Below are 27,057 nucleotides of genomic sequence, written 5' to 3'. Positions count from 1 at the left end.
GTGCTCTAGCACAACAGTGGATCTAGGCTAAGTTTTTAGGGTATCAGCCTCAGTTTCCTTGTGAAAATAGATAGCAAGTCTAGACAGTGTTTAAGGGCAAGTGACTTTGACATTCTATGTGGTCCCCAAAGGTTTAGATTCATGTGTGACCCCATCTTTCCAAGTGTTGGCACAGTTCCTCAGGGGGCACTCCAGATCTGCTTTTCTGGTGTTCTCCGTGCCACATTCTGTCTCTATACCAGAAGGAGTGACACCCTGTCAAGGGAGCCTTTGAATCAGGAAGTCGAGGAACAGCCAATCAGCTTCTTTTCTGATCTGCATCACTACCAAATGCTGTTTTGTTTTGTTAAGTGAATTAGAGGATGTTGGTATACAATCAAGTATATTCCTACTCTCATAGTTTTAAGTATGGATGCTCTAAAGGGGAGTAAAGAGGCTTTAAATATCCAGAAAATGCTAAGTATGGGAACTGTTCCAAGAGGCCAAGGGTTGGGCAATTCATGATGAAAATTTGTGTCTGATGATTCAATTTATTTTTCCTGGACTGTGGGTAAAGACTTATGTTGAGTACAATATAGCTGGGGTGAACTGGTTCTTTTTAGATTTCACTTTTTCCACCTATTAAATAAGAAAAAGTAGGCTAGATGGTCTCAGAGATCTATTAATTCTAAAATCCATCTATAATATTAAGGTTGTTTGGAACTCTGAAATATTAGATTTGGAGATTTTCAGGAGTGCTGAAAGAAACTTAATGTAAGAGATTTGAACGACGACTCCTGGGGCAGAAAAGAAAAAAGCAAGAGAAAATGCAAACTGTTGGTGGATACCTCTTGGGGTTTTCAGCTCACTTCTACAGAGTAGGGTTCCTTTTTTTTTTTTTTTTTTTTTGCTGAGTTAGTACTAAGAGCACAGGGTATTTAATCCACAAAAAACAAGCTGAAAAGAAAAAAAAAAGTGACTTGAGGCTTCCTGTCTGTGGGTGTGACTGGTTTGACAAACCCCCTTGAACACAGTGATTGTTCCATGAGTAAATTGACACTGAGATTCATCCAAAGACAAAGCCTCTGAAGATAGGTAGGGTTTACCTCACTCTTCCTGCCCTATGGCACTAGCTGATCTCCTTCCTTCCTGTCAATAATATTTTACATCTTTATTCAGAGACCTGGAATCAATTCTGGATTTGCACAGGAGAGACGGTGAAGATCCTCTAACTTAGACCACTGATTTTCTAAATCACTGTAACAGAACCTGTTCTTCAAATGAAATCTTGCTTGGAACACTACTATACATAAGACAGGCAAACGCCAAATTTCTTGGTGTTAAGAAGGAGGAGCGTCTGGACTCCTATCAATATGGCCATTTCTTTACATCTGGTGAACACACGGAGGCACCGGAAACCCTAGAGTTTCATGCAACCAATTTGAAAACTGCTGATGTATTCCAAACCTCACTCTCAACTTTTGTCGTAAAGTCACTGTAAAGCTTGAGGTCTTGGGGGAGGGATGAAAGGAGAGGGGCTATTGCCCTATTCAATGTCAATAAAGGTGATCTAGGAGAGAAAAGAGAGGCGATGGCGAGCATTTTATGGTGAAAGAACACAGAAAGAGAAAGAACAGTTTGAACTGGAGAGAAATGAGGGGATAATTCAGGTTTAATAACTTTTGTGTGACACTTTTACAGCTTCCACGGGCCTTTCAAATATGCTATTTAATTAGTTCAATTCAGCAACTCTTTCCTGGATACACATTTTGTAATACCTGACCTAATCCAACCCAGGCACCAGGCACTGTATACAAAATAGGTAGCACATTATTTCAACCACCTGGTAAAGGAAGCATAGTTGAAGATACAAAGAGGCTAAGTAAATTGACCATGTCCTCAAAGTGTGACAATGGTAGAGCTAAAATTTGAACCCAAGTCTGTCTCACTTCAAAACCCATGTTCCTTCCACTCCAATCTCAAGGAAATATAAAATTGAAAGGGATACAAAGAGATATGGACGTTGCCTTCAAGTTACTTAAAATTCTCTACACTCGATTGTTGTCCAAGGAAAGTAGGGTGAATTATCATTGATGAGCTGCAACTGAAGGCCAAGAAAGTTTGGAGAAGGAAGATTATAGTTCAGGTGAAGGACTGGGAAATGCCTTGTGGGGAGGAGATCATTGAGGACTGGGTAGGTGTCTGTGAGGCAACAGAGCTGAGGCGACTGTCCCTGTGTCACAGTCAAGGAAGCTGAAGCTCAGAGACTTGCCCGCGGTTTTGCAGCTGGTTAGTGGGGACAGCAGAAATATAGGGAAGGTCTTTAGGTGTCAGAGAGTGACTAGAGGGAAAATATGAATGTAACATAAGCAAGGTCTGATTTAGCCTTTTGCCAGTAGTTCAGTTTGTGGCCATCTTCTCCATCCCCATTTCTGCTAGCATCCTCTTGTCTTACCTGGACTGGTGCAACCACTTTGCCCATAAACTGATGTGCTCGAAATCTTTCCTTCATGCAGCTTCCAGATTTCTCAGTACAAAACATATTCTGACTGGCAACCTCATGCTTAAAACCCTTTAAGGCTGTAGAGGTGGATATGCTTACCTACACATTTAATACAAAATTTGTGCAGAAAGAAATCCATCCGTAACTCATGCATGGATGCATGTGTGCACATGAGTATAAGTAAAACTGAGAATTTCTGAATAAGATCAGTGAGTTGTAGCAGTGTCCATATCCTGGTTGGAATATGTTTGAACGGTTTTGTAAGTTGTTGTATACCATTGGGAGAGCAGCATATAAGGTGCATGGACTCTTTCTGTATTTAAATCTATATTTATCTCAAAATTAAAAGTTAATTTTAAAATGTGTTGCAAAACCTGAAAGTATTGAAATATTTAAGCTTTCTTTAAACATAGCATATGATTTTCTTCTCCTCTCTCCAGTTCCGTTTTCCAGTGTTCTTTGCCCTAAATCTTATACTCTACTAACATAGAGTTTTTTGCAATTTTCTCACATACACCAAATGATTTTCCATTTTAGGATTTTGTCTATGCTGTCGCCATAGACTGCTCACTCATATTATTAATCCCTACCTGGCATAGCGAATTTCTTCTCCTTCTTTAAGGCTCTTTGATCCCTTAGATGAGCTGATATATTTTATCTTTGTACTTTCATAGCATTATACATACTCTATTTATTAGAGGTTTGGTTTCCTGTCTTACTTTCTATACATTGATCTTCTAGAGATGACACTGTTTTATTTGCTTTTTATTTTCAGTGGCCTTTATTCTTGCTAGTAAATAATAGATGCTCATAATGTGTTTAACTTGAGTAAATGAATGTATTTCTCCTTACAGGTTGGAAATTATCAACAATAAATCCAATGCTATTATCTTCTGTTATGTAACAAGCTCAGAGTATTCATTTGCAAATTTAAGATGATTGACTATCTTAGTACACTATTTATTAACACTTTATGATATTAAAAGTAATGATGAAGAGTTTAGCTAATTTCTTCCTGGGGTAAAATTAGTCTACTGATAGTCACAATGAATCACATACTAAGATGATCTGTGTAGATAATATGCCGACTGGAGACAGCATCATCTGAGAAAGCTGATATTTTCCTCCACATTATATAGGGATCAAGGTTATTTTTTTTTAAGTAAAGGCAAACGTGGGGATCCAGCAACAAAATGGAGCAAACAGAAATAATACTCACTTGCAACGTATTCAGATGTTTAGTCTGAATACTTAATCCTTTAGTCTAACATAGAATTTTACGTTCCAATTAACAACCACCCACATACACATCAAGGTAGGTTAACTGGTGATTAAAATTTTTAAAAAAGTAGAAAAAACTAGGTTCAGAGGTTTGAGTTTATTTTCCCTGGGCACAATGCTGAGATGGTAGTTATGAGAGAGGTGATTTTGCTGCAGGTGAAATTTAAATTTTCTAAACGCCTCTCTGTTTTCTGATCCTACTTTTTACCTGCTGGAGGCAGAATGGGCAGATAATCAGTTGAGTCATTTTAAAACAAGTTTAATAATAGGTCACCCTGGCTGTCAGACTTAATGAGGGAATGTTTATTTTCTTTTTGAAATCTTCAGAGCATTGATGCTGGATAGTGGAAGTGTAGAGTGTTAACAACATTATTAGTTACAGAATAACTTGATAGAAGATGTGATTGTCTAACTGTATGGCAAAATGGGATCCATGACATTGCCCAAAGAAACGCCACTCATGCAACTTGTAAAATTCGCTGTACCTGCCTGCGTGGTTCTGCAAATGCACTTGAGTTATTCTTGATTGAGTATGCTTTAGTTTAAATACTCAATATCCTAAATACAGAGACTATAATTCTAGTTTCATTTTTGTTCTTTTAAGGTTCGTAGAAACTCCAGCTCATTTCTCTTGGAAAGAAAGCTATTACCGATCCACTATGTCCCAGAGCACACAGACAAGTGAATTCCTCAGTCCAGAGGTCTTCCAGCATATCTGGGATTTTCTGGAACAGTAAGTATCAAGTAAACACAAAATATTGTACTTAAATTATTATAAATGGGCAAATGCAGATTATAAAAATATTGCTTACTATGACGTGCTCCTAAAATCAATAAAAATCAGTCAATATTGTTGGAAAAATGTATTTCCTCCAATAGTATTTCTGTGTCAAAATTCAGTGCAGATTTATTCAGTTTATAATACTGAATGAAGATCATTATTGCAAGGTGGTATAATTTTGGAGTGTAATTTTGGCCTCCTGACTACCTCCAAATAGGTTCCCCAATGGCTCCCTTGATATTCAAAATCTGTTCCTTTGGCTTAAAGACTCTTAGTTGCTGGTACAATACAAATACCCCCTGAACAGGTAAAACACTAAATTTTGTTGGTCATTTAGGCCCTGCTAGGAAAATGATTATTGTCTTTATTGAGTTTGGATAAGTGAACAATTTAAGAGGAAATACCAGAGCACTTGGTACCCTAAGGGATGGGGTATAAAATACTAAGTTCCTGATACATCCTTTCTCTCCCACATCCACCCAGCAATTCTCTGACAAGGGTAAGGATCATGATTCCCATTTTATGAATAGGATTTAGATTTGAACTGCCTGAGATTACACATACGGCATGTGGTTGAGCCACGATTCAAACCTAGAGTTTCTGACTCCAACCAATGAGCACTGCCATCTTTGAAACTGAGAGAGCTCACTGTTATCCCCTGGGTTCTTGTGTTTTAGTCCCATTCCCTGCCTAACACCCTTTTGTTTGTCCTTTATTATAGGCCTATATGTTCAGTTCAGCCCATTGACTTGAACTTTGTGGATGAGCCATCAGAAAATGGTGCAAGAAACAAGATTGAGATTAGCATGGACTGTATCCGCATGCAGGACTCAGACCTCAGTGACCCCATGTGGGTGAGTGGCAGGAGATTCTCCTATAATCTGTGGGCCATGCTATCCACATCTCTGTTAAATCTCTGTATTTCATGGCATATGAGAAGGCAGGTGGCTCTGAATGGGCTAGGCCATTGGGCAGAAAGTCAGTGCGGTCAGTAGAGAAAATTAAGCATTTGTGGATTCTCTTCATCAACTCTGCCTACTGCATGTGCTTCTTCCACTAGTGTGGGAAATTTGGGCTGGGAATAATCCCTTACATCCTTTATCTGAATCTTTCCTCATGTCTATCCCAGTTTGGGAAGGATGATACCAGTCCAAGGTTTTATAGGGGGAAGAGACAGTTAGAGTCCGAGTCTAGATCTAAATTCTATCCAAATTCTGTCTATACTAGGGCAGGATGGAACTCTTCTTCTTTAATGAGGGAGGAGAAAGTAAATTCAATGTGAAGACACAAGTTTAAGTACCTAGTAATAGAACAAGGGGAAAGAAGGTAAATAATACATAAAATAGGTGGTTTTTGTTTTTTGACTTTTGTTTTCTTGGCTTTACCACTGAGTCACTAGTGACCTTAGGCCTCAGTTTCTCATACAAAGGAGTGTAATGGGTTAATAATAATAAAAGACACTTATCCTAAATGTTTGGATGAAATTTTCTGTATTTGTGCAGTACATTGTGCTAGTGGGCTTGTTTTGTTTTGTTATTTTTTAAATGATTATTCACCGTACAAATTCTGTTGCCTTTCCTGTAAACACACACACACACACACCCAAACAAACAAACCCTTCTAGAAAAATAGGCCAAAAACAAAAGGTAGAGAAAAGGTGGATATTTCATAGAACACATGTGGGCATGATCTTGGAAATCACTTTAAAAATACCTTGTCTTGCCTTTCTGATAGAAGATGTTTCTGGAATTTTCACTGTGTGTGTGTGTGTGTGTGTGTGTGTGTGTGTGTGTGTGTGTATTCATCTGGATTGTACTTCTTTCTTTCTTTGGATTGTACTTTTTTTTTTTTATATTGGATGAAGGTGTGTCGGGAAAGGGAAGAGGGAACAACCAAAAATATGAAGTTGTAACTTTGTGGTTACACTGATGTTTTGTCACTAAGTTGATGAAAAGAAAATGCAATTCTTCAGTGGCCTCTTCCATTCTAGTATCAATACACTTTTCAGTTATCTTTGAGCTAGTGAAAGGAGACTGATGGATAAATCCAAGGCAGGTCACCCAAGGCCTTGGAATGTATTATAATTAAACATAAATGGGGGAAATTCTTATACGACAGTGGCTTCGAAATTAGGATATCCCCAATTCACTGAATAACATCACCTCTTGCTAGGTAGTGCGAGCCTAGGCAAACTTATCTTTGTATGTTCTCTCTGGGGATTTTCTGTTCTGATTCCTGGGCTCATAAAAGTGAGCAAATTTATATAAAGCTTAAAATGGAGAATCAAGCCTTTTTATTTACAGTTTCGACTGTCATTTCACACACTTTCGCACACTGTAGCATGTGATTTTTTTAATGTGTCATGCTGTTTACTTCATTATATTATTAAAAATTTTGTCCTTAGGAACATCTTGGGTTTTTTATTGGGGGGGTGGGAGGTTGATTTTTTCCCCCTCTACCCAATTCCTATCTACCCCTCAACAACCGTGTATTCTATCTTCTCTGGGAAAATTTCTATATCACCATTCTTCACCATATAGCAGAGACCATTCCTCTGAGGCAACTGAGGTATATTTTTAGTCCTATTACATATTATAAAATATTATCATTGTTTATTTCTCTGTCTCTCAAGGGGACAGGGGCCATATTTTGTCATGCTCAGTATTTGTTTCAATATATGTCTCATAATAGACCCTCAGGAAATTTTGAAGTCATAAGAAATGAGATTTAGAAGTTATCTATAAAGTCCAAAAGTTCTTTTTCAAGCAGCCCTGTCCAAAAGAAGTTTCTTTCAATGATGTAACTGTTCTATATTCTGTATTGTTCAATGCAGTAGTCACCAGCCACATGTATCCTTTGGGCATTTGATATGTGGTTGGTACAACTGAGAAGCTTAATTTTAACTTTATTTAATTTAAATTTGAATGACCACCTGTGGCTAGTTGGTAATATATTGGGTAGTGCAGTTCTAGAATATCTCCAGCCAGGGGGTTATTCTCTTCTTGAGCATTCACATCAGCAATGCTTCCAGTCCCATCTGCCTCTTGTATTCCTTCCCTTTTGACTATGGTCTGTCAGTGCCAAAAGCATTATGCTTTTTAGGTAATTTATTTTTTACTTGCACTGTTTTTTTTTGCTTCTGCTGGAAAGTATCCAGATTTGCTATTCGAGCAAAACTTCAGTCATTTAAAGTCCATTGTGATGCTTTTACAAATCAGCTAAGGAAACTTTAGAGAAATCCTAGTACACTACCTGAGTAAGAGACATGGAAGCTATACAGGATGTTAGAAAATGGAAAGAATCGGGGCACTTGGGTGACTCAGTCGGTTGGGTGTCCGACTTCAGCTCAGGTCATGATCTCACAGTCCATGAGTTTGAGCCCCGCACTGGGCTCTGTACTGACAGCTCAGAGCCTGGAGCCTGCTTCAGATTCTGTGTCTCCCTCTCTCTCTTCCCCTCCCCCACTCACGCTCTGTCTCTGTCTCTCTCAAAAATAAATATTAAAAAAAATTTTTTTAAAAGAAAATGGGAAGAATGAAGGGGAGAAAGCCAAGAAATTACACAGATGCCATTGCTCTCCTGATAAGTATCTACCTAAGAATACACTGCTTCATGGGTTGAGGGATATTGTTATTTAAGAAGTACTGATATTTAAAAGAATTATCCATTTGTGTTCAACATTATTTCCCGAGCATCAGTTATTCATATATATATATATATATATATATATATATATATATATATATATATACACTTTATATTGATTCTTTGAAATTGACTTTTAATAACGCTCCTGGGAGGACTGACCTGATTGAAACCGAGAGCATTCAACTTAACATTGATCCATATGGTCCTGTTATAATTCTAAATCACAAATTTTTGAAATGACATCATCCTTCAAACAAGAAGCTGCTGCAACTAGTGTGAGGTTCTTTCCTTCTATTACTTCATAGTATATTTTTGCTTGACTTATGTATAGGTTAATAGCTAAATAGTTCCAAAACGCTACATATAAGTTACTTTCGTTTTCCATGTAATAGCTTTTTTTTAAATTTTGGATCTCAGCCTAGATGTTCTCACTGTGCAAGAAATATGAATCTGTGGACATGAAACAACATGTCCGATTATTAAGGACAGAAATCGTGAAATCGAGAATGGCATCCATCTTTAATGACTTTTGATATAACCTTCACCTTGATAATTAGTCAAGAAACGGAATCTTAATGTGTTGCTCTGATTATTAGCAAAGAAGTCTGAATTGCAGAGAGTATATGTGCCTTCTTCATTAGAATGATTTTAATGTCACTGAAGACTGAACTACATTGAATTAGCAAATGAAGATGAATGAGATTTCTCAATTTTTTAAAATAATTTAGCCTATGTTTCCAAGATCCTGTTGGCTTCTGATTCTAATGTCCAGTATATATTACTTCACATCTCAGCCTTGCCTTATTTACAAACTGTCACAGTATGCCTGTCATGTCTTCAATGGGTAGATAATGGCATCAATATTTAAATGTTCTCCTGGAATGATTCATGGAAACTACATAACTTTTATTTGTGCATTTGTTGACTCTTTGTGCTTTAGAAGAAGCCATATATAATTGAACTGGGTTTTTCCCTTGCAATTTGAGTGGTAATTATCTAAAACCATCCATTTTTATAAATTCTTATTGTAGCATCCCAGATATACATGAAGAGTCTTTAGCTCATCACCTCTGCATTTCAAAAGAGCAGATAGTGTGCTTGTATTTGGAAAGGCGTAGACCACAGCATACTGCCCTACATCTTAAATGGCCCATGATTCCTGTAAGATTTCAAGTATATATACACTAGATCTAGCAACAGACATTTCCTTGGTACTTACTGTGTGCTATGTTCTTTGTGATACAGATGAAGAAATCATGGTCTCTAGCTTTGAGAACACCCTAATGTAGCAAATGAGCCAATGTGTATAAAGTTACTTAGGAAAAGTATTCATATGTATATACTTTTTGAAGACACACATAAAAGGAATGATTTATTGTGCCTGAGAAGGACTGGCAGTGTGTTACAGAGAAGGCAATGTGTTACAGAGATTTTTATTTAAGCCTTGAACTATGAGTCAAATTGACCAAAACAGGGAAAGGAAAAGAGGCCCAAGTTTTTGTTATGAAAACAACTTATTAAAAATACTATACTGTAAAGCTTAGAAGTTTTAAATGATGAGGCTTAAACATTTAGCTAAGGAGAAATTTCTATAGAAAAAAGGACAAAATATACATTTAAAATTTTATAACACATGGCAAAGGTTTAATAGCCCTAACAACCTAAATATTTAAAACTACGAGAAAGAGGGGCACTGGAGTGGCTCGGTCAGTTAAGGGCTCGACTTTGGCTCGGGTCATGATCTCACGGATCATGAGTTCAAGCCTTGCATTTGGCTCGGTGCTGATAGTGTGGAGCCTGCTGAGGATTCTCTCTCTCCTCCTCTCTCTGCCCGTTCTGTGTTCTCTCTTTCATGTATGCACACGCTCTCTAAAATAAAATAAAATAAAATAAAATAAAATAAAATAAAATAAAATAAAATAAAATAAAATAAAATAAAATAAAATAAAATAAAAATTTAAAAGAGACTAAAATAAGAGAAAGATAAAATCCCTGCTCTTTGGCAAAGAGTATAAGTACTTCACATATGTTTAACTGACATTAAATATTCAACTTCTCTAATAAAAAAATTGTGAAGTCAAAGAATGAGATTCACTGTTCATCATAAATTGTCTTCTACCTGGTCAGCAAAGATTTAAATGATTGGTAATATCCAGTGCTGATGATACTGGGAAACAGACAAACTTTTCACTTTGGACAAGAGTATAAATTGATGTATTTGGAGAACAATATGCCTATTCTAATTTATTAAATTTTAAAGGTATTTACACTCATTCTTTAAGGCTACTTCTAGGAATTTCTTTCACAAAGCAATTTAAAATATATAAATAAGTATATACACAAATATATATGCTGACATACATACATACACACACAGACATGCACACAAACACACACACCTATACAGAAATGAAGGCTTCATTGTGACATTGTTTATAATATCTAAAATGATAAGACTAGATAGAATTTTGTAGACTTTTGTAGAATTTTAATGTTTTGGGCTCTGATAGATAGGAAAGAAACTACAGTTTAAAGCAAATGAGGGTTAAGCCCACCGTTGAGAGATGGTATTAATAATTATGATGCATGGTCATTTTCATCTTGCCAGTTTTATTCATGTGAACCTCAGTATGATTTCTGTGTTTGTGCTTTGTATGAGGTATCTGTATATCTGGGAAAGATTAAGTAAAATTGATATAATTTCTTATGAAACGTTTGGAAGAATGTACTAATAAAACCATCTGGGCATGGATATTTCTTTTTTGGAAAGCTCGTTAGGTAGTTTCATTAATTGTTACAGACCTAATGAGATGATTTGTTTTATCTTGGGTAAGTTTTCATAAATAGTGGTTTGTAAGGAATTGGTTAATTGCATCAAAGTTTTGATTTTTTTTTTTGTACAGAATTGTTTGGAGTATTTCCTTACTACCCTTTTAATACCTATGGGATCTGTAATATCCTCCTGTTCATTTCTGACATTGGTAACTTGTGTCCTCTTTTTCTCCATCAGTCTCGCTAAAAATTTATGAATAGTATTGATATTTTGAGAAACCAGCTCAGCTTTTTGGTTTCCCTGTTTTTCTCTATTGTCTTTCTGTTTTCAACTTTATTATTTCTGGTCTCATTTTCTTCTGCTTCATTGGGTTTATTTTGCTCGTCTTTTTTTCAGGTTTCTTAAATTAGAAGTTTATATTACTGAGTTGAGATCTTTCTTGTGTTCTAATGTTAGTATTTATGTTTATAAATTTCCCATGAGACACTGCTTTGGTGGCATCCACTAAATGTTGATATGTTGTATTTTTATATTGCTCAGTTTAAAGCATTTTCTGTTTGCCCTTGAGACTCTGTCTTTGACCTATGTGTATTTATAAGTCTGTTTAATTTCCAAGTATTTGGGCATTTCCTGTTACCTGTCCCTTACTGACTTCTGGTTTAATTCCATTATGATCAGAAAACATACTTTGTATGATTGCAAATTTTTGAAATTTGTTAAGGTTTGTTTCATGAGTCAAGATATGGTTTATCTTGGTGAATATTCTGTGGGCGTACGCTGATCTATAAATGTCAATTAGGTTCTGTTGGTTTGTGGTATTATACAGTTTTTCTCTATCCTTGTTTATTTTAGTTTCATAGTTCTATTGATTACTGACAGATGAATACTGAAGTCTTCAACTCCAATTATGGATTTGTCTTTTGCTCCTTTCAAGTCTGTCTGTTTTTGGTTCATATTTGTGTGAGTTTCTTCTACAAAACATATAGCTGGGTCACTTTTTATCCATTCTGGCAATCTCTATTAATTGGCATATTGATAACAGTTTCATTATATATATATATACATATATATATATGTATATATATATTTTTTCATTGTATATAATATTACATATATACAAATATTACATATATGTATACATATATTATATATAATATATGTATACATATACACCATTTATGTTTTGTTTGTTTGGTTTTTTTCTCCATTGCTCTTTTGTCTCCCTTTTTTCTACCACTATTTAGATCATTTGACCTATTTTTAGTATTTTCTTTTAACTGTTCTATCTTGGTTTTGGCCATATTTCTTTGCATATTCTCAAATTGTTTCTCTAGGGACTATAGTCATAATTTTTTACAGTCTATTGAGAATCAATATTTTACCACTTCAAATGGAATGTAGAAAACTTACCACATATTGGTTTCATAACCCTCCCCCATGATGTTGTCATATATAATATGACATATATAAAATGTATATATAAAATATATATAAAATATATGTAAAATACATCTATGTACATTGAACACTCTATCAGACAATGTTATAAGTTTTACTTATAACTGTCAAATGTATTTTTAAAGAACTCAAGAGAATAAGTCTATTTTATTGAACCAGGTATTTACCGTTGATGTTATTCTTCCTTCATACTAAAGTTACAATTCTGACTGAATAATATCAGGAATAATAGGGAATTCTATGTACAATTTTGTTCATCAGAATTTTTTTTCAAAGAAAAATATGTACTTATATTTTCCAAGCAGGACTATAAATCATGTCAGAGCTCTAATTTGCTGAATTTTTATTGAATATAAGTTTAAAAACGGTCCCTCTATACCTCCCTCAACCTTTTCTCCCTCTCAGAATCACACCTATAGGTATTTTCTAACATTATAGAATTGTATCAAGATTGTTTTCATATGCTAATCTTTTGTCCTCATTTGCAAAATTTCATTCTTTAAATATACATATATATATTATACATATATACAAATATATATATTTGTGTACATATATATGTATACATATATATAAATATATGTATACATATATATTACACATATATACAAATAATATTACATATTTGTAATAAAAATATTATATATTATATATTTGTATATATGTATAATATATGTATATATACATTTTATATATGTATAACATACATATATGTATGTATATATATTATACAAATATATATATATACATACATACATATATATATATTATAACGAACATACTCTGTGAACAAAGTATTTTTCATTAGGTCGCTCTAGTCAGGCTACAAGGGGCTGGTTAACAACCTTGCTGCATGAGTCACTCAAAAATTCTTAATTTCCTATCCTACATGCCTCCTCCTGGCTCAAGAGGTGGAAAGGGTATGATTATTGCTATGTCATATAAACAGGAATTATTTTCTATAAATGTTGGTCTCCCAGACACCTGACATGAATAATGTCTGCCAACCCCAAGTCTGATGCCTATATCAAGAGCTCACTTGAAAGAAGGCATCCCTATTTTCCTTCCCTTTCCTTCCTACCAGGTCTCCTTCAGGCTTCTAGAACCACCTTCACATCTCCACTGTTACCCTCTTTGTTTCTCCTATGCATTCCCTTGTTCCTTTCCAGGTGTCCCACTTCTCTCCCATTTCTACTTCCTCTGGTCAGGTCTTCTAGAAAAACACTACAGTTCAGTGTAGGCAGACTTGTTTAAGGGTTTTTTGTTTTTGTTTTTTGGTTTTTTTTACTTTGATGACTACATTATACTTAACGGGGCTATACAGTTTATTACTTCAGAATTATGACATGAGAGTTTTAGTCAGATACACTGTGATTGGAATTCTGTCTTTACCAATTTTTGTCATGTTAACTTGATAATCTCTGTGAACCTTTCCTTCGTTTTTATGGATAGACAATAATACCTATCATTGGCCTCAGAGAATTACAATGTTTATTTCATTGTCTGATTTGCTTTCATTCAAAGTTCCTGACATATAAAATTATAGTCATTTAGAAATCATTTTTGTTATCACTTGTCTGTGCTGTTTTTCATAAGAACTCTGAGATAGGTGAATATATATTACTTTTTATAATAAAATGCAAATTAATGAATTGCTCTGATTATAAAATCATAAAAAAAGAATTTTAGAAGTAAATATCAAAAGCATATATAATCTCAGCTTCATGATAACAATTATAAAATTTTAGTCTTTTTTCCAGTTTTCTTCCTTGAAGAAATAGATTTTTTTTTATTTATTTTTTTTTTTAATTTTTTATTTATTTTTGGGACAGAGAGAGACAGAGCATGAACGGGGGAGGGGCAGAGAGAGAGGGAGACACAGAATCGGAAACAGGCTCCAGGCTCCGAGCCATCAGCCCAGAGCCTGACGCGGGGCTCGAACTCACGGACCGCGAGATCGTGACCTGGCTGAAGTCGGACGCTTAACCGACTGCGCCACCCAGGCGCCCCAGAAATAGATTTTTTAAGATGTTTTTGGATCACGTCATATATAAATTTTCCAGTCTACTTTTTTCGCATTCAGAAGTGAACCTATTTCTCTTATTTACTAAGCTTCAAAAGAGCTTTAATTGTTGTCTTATATGTCATTACATAAATCTACAATGATCTATTTAACTGTTCTTTACTCATAGATTTTTAAGAATATTTATTTATAAAATGTTTTCTTGTGCTAGATGCTTAGAATAAAACTGTATTAACACCAGTGTTAATAATACCAAATTTATTTTCATGAGTTTGTTTTTGATTTATACTCCTACAACTGTGCAAAAGTGTCTATAAACTTGAAATCAATTTTGGTTATACAATCTCTTTCCAAAAAAAGTGCGGTTCTTTGGGGCACCTAGGTGGCTCAGTCGGTTAAGCGTCTGACTCTTGATCTCAGCTCAGGTCTTGATCTCAGGGTTGTGAGTTCAAGCCCCACATTGGGCTCCACACTGGGCATGAAAGACTACTTTTAAAAAAATGTGAATGCTTCTAGGTGACTAAAGGGGATTCTGGCCGTTTGCACATTGAGGTGAAATAGTCCGTGTTTAAACAACCTTTGACTGTAATCGGTGGAAGGGATGGTAGTTGTGACTAGAGATGAGTAGGACACCTTGGAGAATGGAGCGCTGATGAGTGGGGTGGACAGGCTTCATTGGGATGCAGACAGTATGAAGAAAGGCTATGAAAGAAAGGTACCCAGTATATTTGCAAGCTATCCCCCTAGGGCTAGCCCTGAACATGGGAATGTACATAACATTTTCTCCTTTTCCATGCAGCGCTTCTTAACCCTTGTTTTAGTATCTTTACTGCTCTCATTCCTTGGCTGCTGCCATTAAAATAATCATTCAATCATAATTTGTACCAAATAAGCTTTTATTAGTTCTATAAAAACAAGTGAAACAGACAAAATATATTCCACATAGAAAAAACCCTCCAGTTTTTGGAAGATGGGTTTGTAGTCCCTTAATGTTGCTTATGAGATGGCCCGATATCCACTCTGATTAGACGGAGTTCAGGGGTCCCCAGAAGAGCAGACTGTTGTCCTGTTCTGTTCTTTGTGCACTGTAACCAATCAGAAGGGACCACTTTGTTCAGGATTGCCAGGCCAAGGACTTTTACCCTAAACACAAGTATGCATTTCAAACCTTGAACAAACAGTCTGCTTAATAAAATAAGGGAAAGGATTTTCTTTCTTTCTGTCTTTTTTCTTCTCTAGAAATTCACAAACATCAGTTGACAGGTGACAGCTCCTCCCTTACAAAAGGGGCTGTTTGCTTTTTGATTTGGTGTTTGGGTAAACTGCAGCACGCATGGCAGAGAATTTATTGCCTAGGGGAAGGTGTTTGCAGTCGCTGTGTTTAATCTGAAAAGAAACCCTTTTTCCTTCTATCCCCTCCCTCTGTTTTTGAGGAGGGAGAGTTGGAAATGATAGCCCCAGGGAAATAGTTCCCCTAACACCTGTCTTTGGTGTAACCTCAGCAATGTTACTTAAGACACTGTGCTTAGTGTATATGCATTCACAATGACAAAGTTGAAGAGGGCAGATAAACAGAAAAGGATTTCAGCAGAAACACAGGAGCTGATTCTGACCTTGCATTCTCTTAAAAACTGACGAGGTTGAAATCCTAGCATGCTGGCTTAGAGAAAAAATGATTTGTCTGAAGTAATATGCTGTAAGTCACCTGTTCTTTCCTTCAGTGACCAGTTCATTTAATATAGTTTTAATCTACAAAACCTGGAAAATTCTAGAATATTAGACTCAGGAGCTATAGACACGATACATAGTTCTACTCCAGCTTTCCTTTAATAGACAGGAAAACTAGGATCCAAGTTGATGAGGCTGAACTTCTCCAGTGTTTCCACTAGGGTTTATGGTTGACCCTGGACTAAACCTAACTTTCTGGATTTGTAGACCTGCCTTTCCATCTACTATTAAAGATAGTTAGTGGTAGTGAGTTCAAGCTGGAGGGAGATTGCTGCCTGCATTTGAATCCCAATCTCTCATCCACTACTTGGAGGACCTTAGCTAAATTCTGGTGTGTTTCTGAGCTTCAGTTCACCCACTTGTGAAATGAGGATGATGGTATTGATGACCCACCAGAGAAAAACTGTTTAGAGAATGGAGATGGGATGTGTAAAGCAATTAACACAATATTTTGTGTGTGGCCAGTTCTCAGTGGTGATTGCTCATTGCTGTTCCTCTTTAGAATATGATAAATCTGGAAACAGGAAATTTTCAATCCCACATAGAGTAATTACTGCTGTAGGAAAAGGTGAAATTGGTATGGATTTGTATTTTTGTATTTCAAAAAAAAAAGAAAGTAGTATTTGAAGATATACTAGCATGCTGTAATCTCCGTTTAGCCCCCCCTTTTTTTTTTCATTTGAAACTAGATAGAGTTTTCTTCAAATTAAATCAAATTTTGAAGTAGATTTCTTTTCAAAGCTGATATACTCTGGGGACACGTGGGTGGCTCAGTCGGTTAAGCATCCAACTTTGGCTCAGCTCATGATGTCGGGGTTCATGGGTTCAAGCCCTGCATTGGGCTCTGTGCTGATAGCTCAGCAGGCTGGAGCCTGCTTCAGATTCTATGTGTCCCTCTCTCTGCCCCTCCCTCACTTGCCCTCTGTCTCTCTCTGTCTCTCAAAAAGAAATAAACATAAAAAAAAATTAAGCTGATCTACTCTGGTGTCCATTCAGGTTTTATAGAACTTACAAAAAACATTTTCACTTTAATTACTATCATTTTATATTAGTTATTTGCATTTCATTCAGTAATCTTAACATAGTAAAATGTTCTCTGCTCTAGAGCACAAGCTTTGGAATTGGATACCCTGATATCCCTTGTTTTGAATCTTAGTATGATATTAAAATCAGAGCTGCATGGACTCCTAGATCTCAAGATGTGGTCTCTGGCCAGCAGCATCAAGAACTGTAAAGAATGAAAATATTTTGAGTTCCACTCCAGATCTGCTGAAACAGAAACTAGGAGAGGGAGGGCAACAATCTTTCAATAAAGCCCTCCAGGTGATTCTGATGTTGGAGAAATATGGTGCAATCCAATATTTAACATCCGTATTTTTATAGGCGGAGGAACTTCGGCTCTGAGTGGACAGTGACTTGCCCAAGGGTACAGAACCATAATGACAAAGAAGGAACTTCTAGGCCAGTCTCTACTTTAAAATAGACAGTTTTAGCTGTCATTCATCTTAAAACATGTGGAAAGTTCTGCTGGGTTATGCCATTAAGAAAATAAAAATGTAGAATATCATAGTTTAGAAAAAGAAATTAAACATATTAAGTGGTTGGCTTCATGTGTCTTCATCAGTAAGATGTTGTTAAACAAATTCTCATATGTGGTTTTCTTAAAAATTTTTAATGTTTATTTATTTTTGAGAGAGAGAGAGAGAGAGAGAGAGCGCGCATGAGAGGCAGAGGGGCAATGAGAGAGGGAGACAGAGAATCCAAAGCAGGCTCCAGGCTCTGAGCTGTCAGCACAAAGCCCAATGTGCGGCTTGAACTCACAGAGTGCAAGATCATGACCTGAGCTGAAGTCAGAGGCTTAACTGACTGAGCCACCCAGGCACCCCATCATACGTGGTTTTCTAAAACTGTGGGTTTATAAGAATCTTTTCCCTGGCAAAAAGACTATAGTTTAAAGCTTGTATTCTTGTCAATTCAACAAGAATTTGCTGATTATTTACTAAGTTAAAGATACTCTGCTAAGGGTGCAAAGTTTAACTAAAAGAGCTTAGTCTATCACTATCTATAACTTAAAATCATTAGGGGAGACAATTATGAAGTTAATGAACTAGGTTATAAATGATCTAAATGATCACACCTGGGGCACCTGGGTGGCTCAGTCGATTAAGTATCTGACTCTTGATTTCACCTCAGTTCATGATCTCAGACTTCTTGGTTTGGAGCCCTGCATTGGGCTCTGTGTTGATGGGAACCCTCTCCCACTCACATGTGCAGGCACACCTTCTCTCTCTCTCTCAAAATATCAATCAATCGATAATCATATCAAATAAAATATTTGTTTCTTACCTATTGAGAGATAAATAGATGAGAAAATAAATGGGTACCCATACTGAACAATGGACCAGAGTTTAGTCATTGGTTATGACTTCTGGGCATTATAACTTTGGCGACAGTATTCATATCAGACTCTATAAGAATGATAACTGTTAGGCACTAAGCAGCTCGGTGGTCCTGCACTTAGCTAACATTTGCTGCTTTCTATACTTGAGACATTCTGAGGATTTGATGAATAAACAAAGCATTTTCTACTCCCAAGGACTTCATAATTTGTTACCAAACAGGAGATACATACAAACAACTCTTATCAAGATAGAAACTGGTAAGCACCAGAGGAGAATATAGATAAAATTCAGCAGGGATTCTCATATTCATTTCTATTTGAAAGCTCAGAAAATATATGGGCCGGGTGAAAGAGAAGAAAGAGAAATCATTTCAGGCTGTGAGAACTAAGTTAGGGAACAGGTTTAAATGTGTGAAGCATCGATGTAAGAGAACAGCAAATGATGGCGATATGTAAGAACTGGAGAATATTAGCCTTTACCTAGAGTAACACAAATGATTATTTTTAAGTTCCCTGAACCTATATGTGAGCTGTTAGCTCAAGACCCCTTGAGTTAACCCTTTGAGTTAAGTGGTAAACTGTGTAATGGGGGGAAGGCCATTTTGGTTTGGCTTGAACCCAACAGGCAAGAAAAGGAGTAAGGAAATAGACGATATAGTTGCATTGGGGTCAGTTCAAGAAAGACAGTGATGCATTCTAACCTGATGGTCTTGCTGAACCAGTTATAGCATAAAGAATAGGGGTAACTAGAAGATGGCGGCTAGAGATGTGGAGGTGCCTGCCATGCATCTGACCCCAAACTCTTTTCTTATTGTCAAGGTAAGTAGGTGTGTAAGGATTAAGACTGAGTCTCTCTACAGGAATATGTCTTGTCTACATTTTCTTCCCTAGCATTTATTCAGGACATACTAAGTGCCAGCTCCTAAAGTAGGAACAGAGATGAAAACGAGTCCCTTTACTTTACAACCTCATGAAGGATAAAGGTGACTATGCTACTAACTAAAAAACAAGAAACATGTTGATAAAATGCTAGAATAGAGACTTTTAAAAAAAAAAAAAAAAGCAGATGAAACCAGTAGCTGGATTAATTATTTATGATTAGGAGGGTTATGGGAGTCTTCATCTGGTAAAAGGTAAAACCTAAATGTGTCTGTGTGTTTGTGTATGTGCGTGTTAGAAAGACAGAGACAGAGACAGACAGACTTACCAATTTAGTTTGTGCAGTCGTTGTGCAGCCTCTCACTTCATTTGTGCAGATAGGTGAGCTGAGTCGGGGTGCCTATCAAAAAAATATTGTCAGCAGTGATGTGAGCTTCATTTTGTTCTCTTTCGTCTATCAAAATTATTCTTTGTGTTTAGGAGAGACATATCATTCATCTATACATTAAAAAAACCACAGTTCTTCATTGTATCTACTTATCATCCTCCCAAGAAAGCTGAAGAGCTCTTAATGATATTATTCAAAGCTTTTCTCATCACACCCTCTGTAAGAGATAGTAAGAGAGTGGGTATTTTGTCATCTCAGTTTTGTACCTTCATGGTACAGGAAAGTGAATCAGAAAGTAAATTACACATAAAGCCCATGTTATTTGTCTTGGAATTGAGTATGTTTCATTCAAATAGCTGTTACTACCTGCTCTTATTTAAATTAGAAGTTAGACAGCCTTATAAAATATGGCTTTTAAAAATATTCCTCTCTTTTGGATGTCTGGGTTGGGTGTCAAGATGATTTTTCTATAATATGAACTTCAATGGACCATTATGGATTTAGTGATGTTGGCTGCCCTGGACAAAGGGAATCAGCACAAACCATCTCTGCTAGTGAATTAAATGGATATAGTCCACTTCCCATTTAACCAAGGTATTTTAAGTGCCTTCCAGAAATAGTTGGTTTTGAAAAAGAAACTGTTCAGCTACTTGAAATTGATCACATAGAAAGAAAACTAAAAACAATATGGAGAAGGAAAACAATCTATTTTGTGAATCATTGATAATGGGAAACCAATGTGTCTCTTTTTCTTGAGATTCCAGAATCAACACATCACAGGTAAAACTAGGTTCTTTGGAGGTCCTTTGGCATAGGAAGAAAAATTAGGGTTTTATTTCTTAAATTTTTCATTTATTTTTGAAAGCTTATTTATTTTTGAAAGCTTATTTATTTTTGAAAGAGAGAGAGCAACAGAGTGTGAGCTGGGGTGGGGGGGGGCGGTGCGGGCAGAGAGACAGGGATGCAGAATCCAAAGCAGACTCCAGGCTCTGAGCTGTCAGCCCAGAGGCTGAAGCTCAGAGCCTGATGCGAGGCTTGAACTCACCAACAGTGAGATCATGGCCTGAGCCAAAGTCGGTTGCTTAACCAACTGAGCCACCCAGGAGCCCCAAAATTAGTATTTCATATGTGAACCTTATAAATTTACTATCTCTTCCATTAATTTTTTTTCATGTTTGTTTATTTTGAGAGAGAGAGAGAGAGAGAGAGAGAGAGAGAGAGAACACGTGTGTGAGCAGGGGAGGGGCAAAGAGAGAGAAAGAGAGAGAATATCAAGCAGGCTCCATGCTGTCAGTGCAGAGCCCAAAACAGGGGCTCAATCCCACCAACATGAGATCATGACCCAAGCTGAAATCAAGAGTCAGAAGCTTTAACCGACTGAGCCTCCCAGGCACCCCACTATCTCTTCCATTGTGAAAAGTACTCAAACTTTAGCAGCTGGGAGGTTTAGGGAGAAACCACTGGCCTGGGAGTCAGAAGTCTGGGCTCCTAGTCCTCATGCTGCTGTCACTAATTGGCTTTTTGTTGAAGGACAGACAACTTCCCCCTCTGAGCCTTATTTCTCTTATGTGTAAAAGCAGGGAATTGGACTGGTTGATAACTCAGTCCCTTCATCCTTAGTAACAGACAAACTGCCAATCCTTGCTTCTGAATTCAGTCTTGCTGCGACTTCTTTTGTATCTTAGCGTGGCTTTGATAGGACCACAGCACGCGCATACACATTTTCCAGAACCATTAGTGAAAAGATATATAAACCAATGTGCCCTGTTGGAAACACATGACAAAACCTGTTCTAAATAATAACTATGTGGCGGGGAATCTAAAGAGTTGGTGACTTTCTTTTCCTTCTTTTCTCCAGGGCAAGGGGGATGGGAGACTTGCAAAAATCAGTATACAAAAGCAACATTTTCATATTTGAGAAAATGAGTACTTCCCATTCGGTGCTTTTCATGGAGGCTAGGTGGGCGGTGAGGGATTGTACTCCTGAAGATTAGTCATGAATATGAACACTGTCTGGAGCTGGAGAGAGAAGGGACTAAATCCTGCTACTCCCCCATTCCTTCTCCAATGTGCTGCCTCCATCTGCCTCCTGAGCCCGGAGGCAATGTTCCTTCCAAACAACTACTTGCCTAACCAGTTCATTGGAATGTCTTTCTACACACTGTGTCCTCATTCAGATTTCTTCTGAAAACGAGCCTCTCTAAAAGCATAAATCGTGTGCAAAACAAAACAAAACAAAAACACAACAACAAAACCCAGTGGTAAATGTTACACTCAAAAATCTTTCCTTTGGTTTAAAAAATGCACAAACAAACCTATGCACCCCACCCTGACACAACAACAAGAATAAGAGCAATTAGGAAAACAGTTGCCTTGCACCTTTTGAAGAGAAGGCTTTTTCCCTTGGTTGCATCTGTTCTTTGGGGTGACAGGAAGTAAGCTCTCTTGATGTAATCTTTCCTGTGTGCTGCGCGCATGCCTTGTCGATCCCTTGCCTTGCAGCCTCGGAGGGATTTTATGAAAATATGAAATATATGTTCTCCTTGCTGGCCTTTTAAAATTAACAAATAATAAAGTGAAGCAAAAGATATGAACTGTGAGTTGACACATATTTTGGGCATGCAGCAATCACGCTTTCATACAAACATATAGAAAGGTCTCAATCTATGACAGAAATTTAAGTGTGTACTTCAAAATCTTTCTTCATTGTATAATGGCATCTTAGGCAATAACTGATGTACCAGTGGGTTTTTTAACTTTCTTTTTTTTTTTTTTTTTTTTCTTTTTTGACCTGGATGCTCATCTTGGTCATACTAAAAGACCTTGAATGGTAATGACTCCCACAGTGGTAATGACTCCCAAAATATTTTCTTATTCTGGTTATATACAGTCCTTAAATAGATAGGGATAGTTTGTGATAGTTTCAGAGGGAGAGGAAAAAAAGATTACCGAGCTCTTAATTTATGCAGTAGTAATGGGATGCTCTTCTGAGTGTTACAGAAATTCAGTGTCTTGCTTTATCTGGTGAAAGTCTCAATGGTGAAGAATAAAACAGGCATTTTCTTTGCTGGTTTTGTTTTTGAAAGAATTCCCAGAATCATCTGAGGTTTGGCAAATTTGAAGTTTGGTTTCAATTTCAAATTACTGTTCTGTAGCAGCAGAACGAAACTAGCCTTCTTAATCTCTCAAAAGGTTCAGCTGAAGAGTAGCTTGTGGTTGGAAAACCATGACTCTTATGCAAAGTCTAGGACACTACATTGTCTGATAGGTGATAGAACCCAGCCATTACCTTATGACTGAATTACAAAAGGAAAAAACTCTGGGTTCACACATTCCAATAGACTGTGCAGTCTATACAAAAATAGGCTATTGTGCAGAGAGCAAGGTGCTACCATAAATATTTGGGAACCTCAATTCTGGTCCTGATTCTACACCACGTAGCTGGGTGACCTGACACATCACTATAACTCTCTAGCTTCAGTTTTTTGCTTACAAAAGAGGTAACTGATATTCAACTCTAGACATCTTGATACCTAAATTTTAATATCAAAGTTTTCCTAGAATAACCTGTAAAAGTGAAATCTCATGTCATATGCCAACACATAAAACAAATCAAGTAGTATTTTATTGTTAGAGATTTATTCCAAGGGCTAAGTGCTTTGAACTCTGTATTTAAATACTGTGGGTGTTTGAATAACTCACCCTGCCTAAGCATTAGGGTTGTTGTATTTTTTTTCTTTTATAACATGGGATTAATGTGATTATTTCGAAAATGAAATTAGGTAGTGAATAGAAAGAGATTATCACAATAGTATTGCTCAATATTTTTTTAATATTTAATTTAAAAAGTTTTTAATGTTTTTTTTTTAATTTATTTTTGAGACAGAGAGAGACAGAGCATGAGCAGGGGAAGAGCAGAGAGAGAGGGAGACACAGGATCCACAGCAGGCTCCAGGCTCTGAGCTGTCAGCACAGAGCCTGATGCAGGGCTCGAACTCACGGGCTGTGAGATCATGACCTGAGCCAAAGTCAGACGCCCAACCGAATGAGCCATACAGGTGCCCCAATATTTACTTTTTTTTTAATATTTACTTTTTATTAGGCCAAATACAGAACACAATGGATTGTTTTAAATAAACACAACTTAAGAGGTAGTTTTATATAGATGTTACAATATTGTATCAGTTTTAACATCCACATTTTTTTTGGTAGTGTCATAACTTTTATTATCATGTAATTCTTTCTTTAAAAAAAATCTTGAATCACAAAGATTAGAAGTAGTTGCAAGTTATTTTTTTTAATTTTCTTTAAAATTTCTAGAGGGGCGCCTGGGTGGCTCAGTCAGTTAAGCCTCTGACTTTGGCTCAGGTCATGATCTTGTGGACTGTGAGTTCGAGCTCCGCATCGGGCTCTGTGCTGACAGCTCAGAGCCTGGAGCCTGCTTCGGATTCTGTGTCTCCCTCTCTCCTTCCCCCTCCCCTGCTCATGCTCTGTCTCTCTCTCTCTCTCTCAAAAGTAAATAAACATTAAAAATTTTTTTTTCTAGATAATTATTCATCAGATTGCTCCCAAATCCGGAAAGACCAATGTTAGAGTCAAAGCACTATTATTAAGCAATTGATTTCATTCCTTATCATAAACAATAAAGAATTCTGACCCCAAATCCCAAATTTACCATCTGCATTAGAACTGTGATGCGATAGCACCTACTGCACAATAACAGGTGACTTGTCATTGTATGGTTGACTCAACTTGAGGCTGTGACAAGGGCACGTACTGAAAATGTAATTTGGCAGTTGTATATGGATGCCATGGTGAAAGTTCAAGTAGATTCAAGTGCAGGTAATGGATTAAATGCAGGCCTGAAAAGACAAGCGCGTGCGCACACACACACACACACACACACACATAAATGGACAACTTTCTAGTCTGTGACGTTGATGAGAAGTACAAGCATGTGCACAGAGATGGCCAGAGGAGCTTTATGCCATGGTCAGCACAAAAGCAAGTTAATTTGGCTGCAGAAAATCTGTTCAAAGCCCATGTCTACTACCTAGCTCATTATATGACTTACAGCAAGTTATTTCATCACTCTATGGCTTCTTCTCTCATTTGTAAAATGTGAATTATAATGGCACCTCCCTTGTAGGTTAAGATGAATATAAAATCATAAATAAAAATCATATAAGTTAAAGCAATGAGAATCATGCCTAGCCTTAAGAAGTGCTGAGCAAATGCTCACAGTTGTTGTTTTCTGATTCTGTTTGTAGAAGTGTGCATTTTTTTAAGTTTATTTATTGTGTGTGTGTGTGTGTGTGTGTGAGAGAGAGAGAGAGAGAGAGAGAGCAGGGAAGGGGCAGAGAGACAGGGAGAGAGAGAATTCCAAGCGGGCTTGCACTGTCAGTGTGGAGCCCGACATGGGGCTGAAACTCGCCAACTGTGAGATCATGACCTGAGCCGAAATCAAGAGCCAGATATTTAACCGACTCAGCCACCCAGGAACCCCATGTGTGTATTTTTTTAATGTTTAAAATTAAAGGTATTAAGATGTCTGGCATCCTCTACAACTTTGATTCTATGTGATGATCTGGTTGAATAGAAGAGTAAAAGTGTATTCTGGGTAAAAATAAAAGTAAAATTTTATTTCAAGCAGTGTTATCTCTAGTCAGTCCCCTAGAGAATATTGGATGTAAGCCAATGTTAAGGACGTGGTGATCAGTTTCTGTATTTTAGCTGTGGTTTATGTCTGACTAACCAGCTGTACCATATTTGGGTTACAGATTATGTGCCCAGTAGATGGCGGAACTACGTTTGAACCTTGCTTTGTATTTTACCACTTATTTGGTATTCATTTGAAGCATAATAACTTGTTTAGAACTAGTTGAATAAGTAATATGGTCTTTGAGTGAAAATATGATTATAATAATTATACACTATAAATGACTTACATATATTAAATATATTTACCCATTAGGGATGTATCAAAAGAAAAATAAAAATTTTTTAATGACTACACCTATTTAAGACACGCAAACATGCTATTCTTCACAGCGGCCACCTCAGGTAATTCCATGCTGAACCTTCTCCTTGTCACTCACCTTCAGAGAAAGCTGATCAGGAACATAAGAAAATATAGGTTGTTCTTTTAATGCTATGTCTTCTCTCAATTAGAATCATCTTGTTGATCACTCACTTTATACACTAAATTTGGCAGTGCTAAATATATTTTTTTAAGGCTAAAAATTTGGAACCATTGATTTTATTCCCATAATGAGTCACAAACTGATTTATTAATTATGACAGATTGATCATGAAGCTTGAAGCTCCAAGAAAGCAGGAATCATTACTTTCTTTTCTGTAAAACACATTACAAAGCCTGGCCTTATTTCAGGCTTAGCAAATGTTTGTTGGTTTGGAGGTCGAATGGACTCAACTCTTTAATCAAATTTTTAGCTCCCTAAGAAGGCGGTGCAATTTGAGTGCTCCACGGAGCCTAAAGGACACTACATAATCATCCTACTCTGCCATTATCTTGATGGAAATTTTGAAAACTACACACAATCCCTCCAACAATTTCCTGTCCATCCTCATTGGATTTTTCTGTTGCCATTTCCATATGCCATCTACTGCTCTTTTTGTTCATCTGGAATGTGTAAATATTAATTTAAAATGCTTCTTTGACATCAGCAAAGCAATTTGCGATAAAATCAGACAACAGAAGTTGGGGCAGTTGGGGAGTTATCAAAAAGTATTGTGCCTAGAAGGCTGTTCTTTTTTGCTTTGAAGAACATTTTTCTCTGAGTTTATGTAAATTTGAGGAGGCTAATCCAAGTCATCTCTAAAGATTGTTAGGCAGGACAAAATGTTTAATGTTGCAAGTTTTCTCTCAAAATTAGTCTGTCACTTCTACTGTATAAATCATGTTCTGTGTCAGAGGTTTTTGTTTGAATGAACCAAAGCTAACTGCAGTATGGATTTAGAAAATGATACCTATACATCAAAAACAAACAAATAAAATATCTTCTGTTTGAATAACCTTCCACAGTTTAAAAAAGTTATTTCATGTTCATTATCACTCTCGATCTTCACGAAAGCATGTAATATATATCTCATGCCATTATAAGTACATTAACTCTTTGGATGTGTTTGTAATTAAATGTTATTAAAAGCAATTTAACTTCATTAGTGAACAAGTCAGTAGTATGTCTAAATAAA

General features: G+C 36.5%; 1 protein-coding gene across 7 annotated transcripts in view; it reads left to right on the top strand.

The window, feature by feature from the left end:
* The window catches only part of TP63 (tumor protein p63), a 231,123-nt gene that overhangs the window by 78,813 nt on the left and 125,253 nt on the right, over window positions 1-27,057 (top strand). For all 7 annotated transcript variants that reach the window (XM_019463496.2, XM_019463495.2, XM_019463494.2 and 4 more), the window contains exons 2-3: window positions 4,368-4,496; window positions 5,266-5,398. In XM_019463496.2, coding sequence (XP_019319041.1) covers window positions 4,368-4,496; window positions 5,266-5,398 — 262 coding nt within the window. The remainder of the gene's footprint in view (window positions 1-4,367; window positions 4,497-5,265; window positions 5,399-27,057) is intronic.

This window comes from Panthera pardus, unplaced genomic scaffold (assembly GCF_024362965.1).
Source record: "Panthera pardus isolate Hobbes unplaced genomic scaffold, ASM2436296v1 HiC_scaffold_16, whole genome shotgun sequence".
In the NCBI taxonomy this organism is placed as follows: Eukaryota; Metazoa; Chordata; class Mammalia; order Carnivora; family Felidae; genus Panthera; species Panthera pardus.
This window is presented reverse-complemented; position numbering and strand designations above follow the sequence as displayed.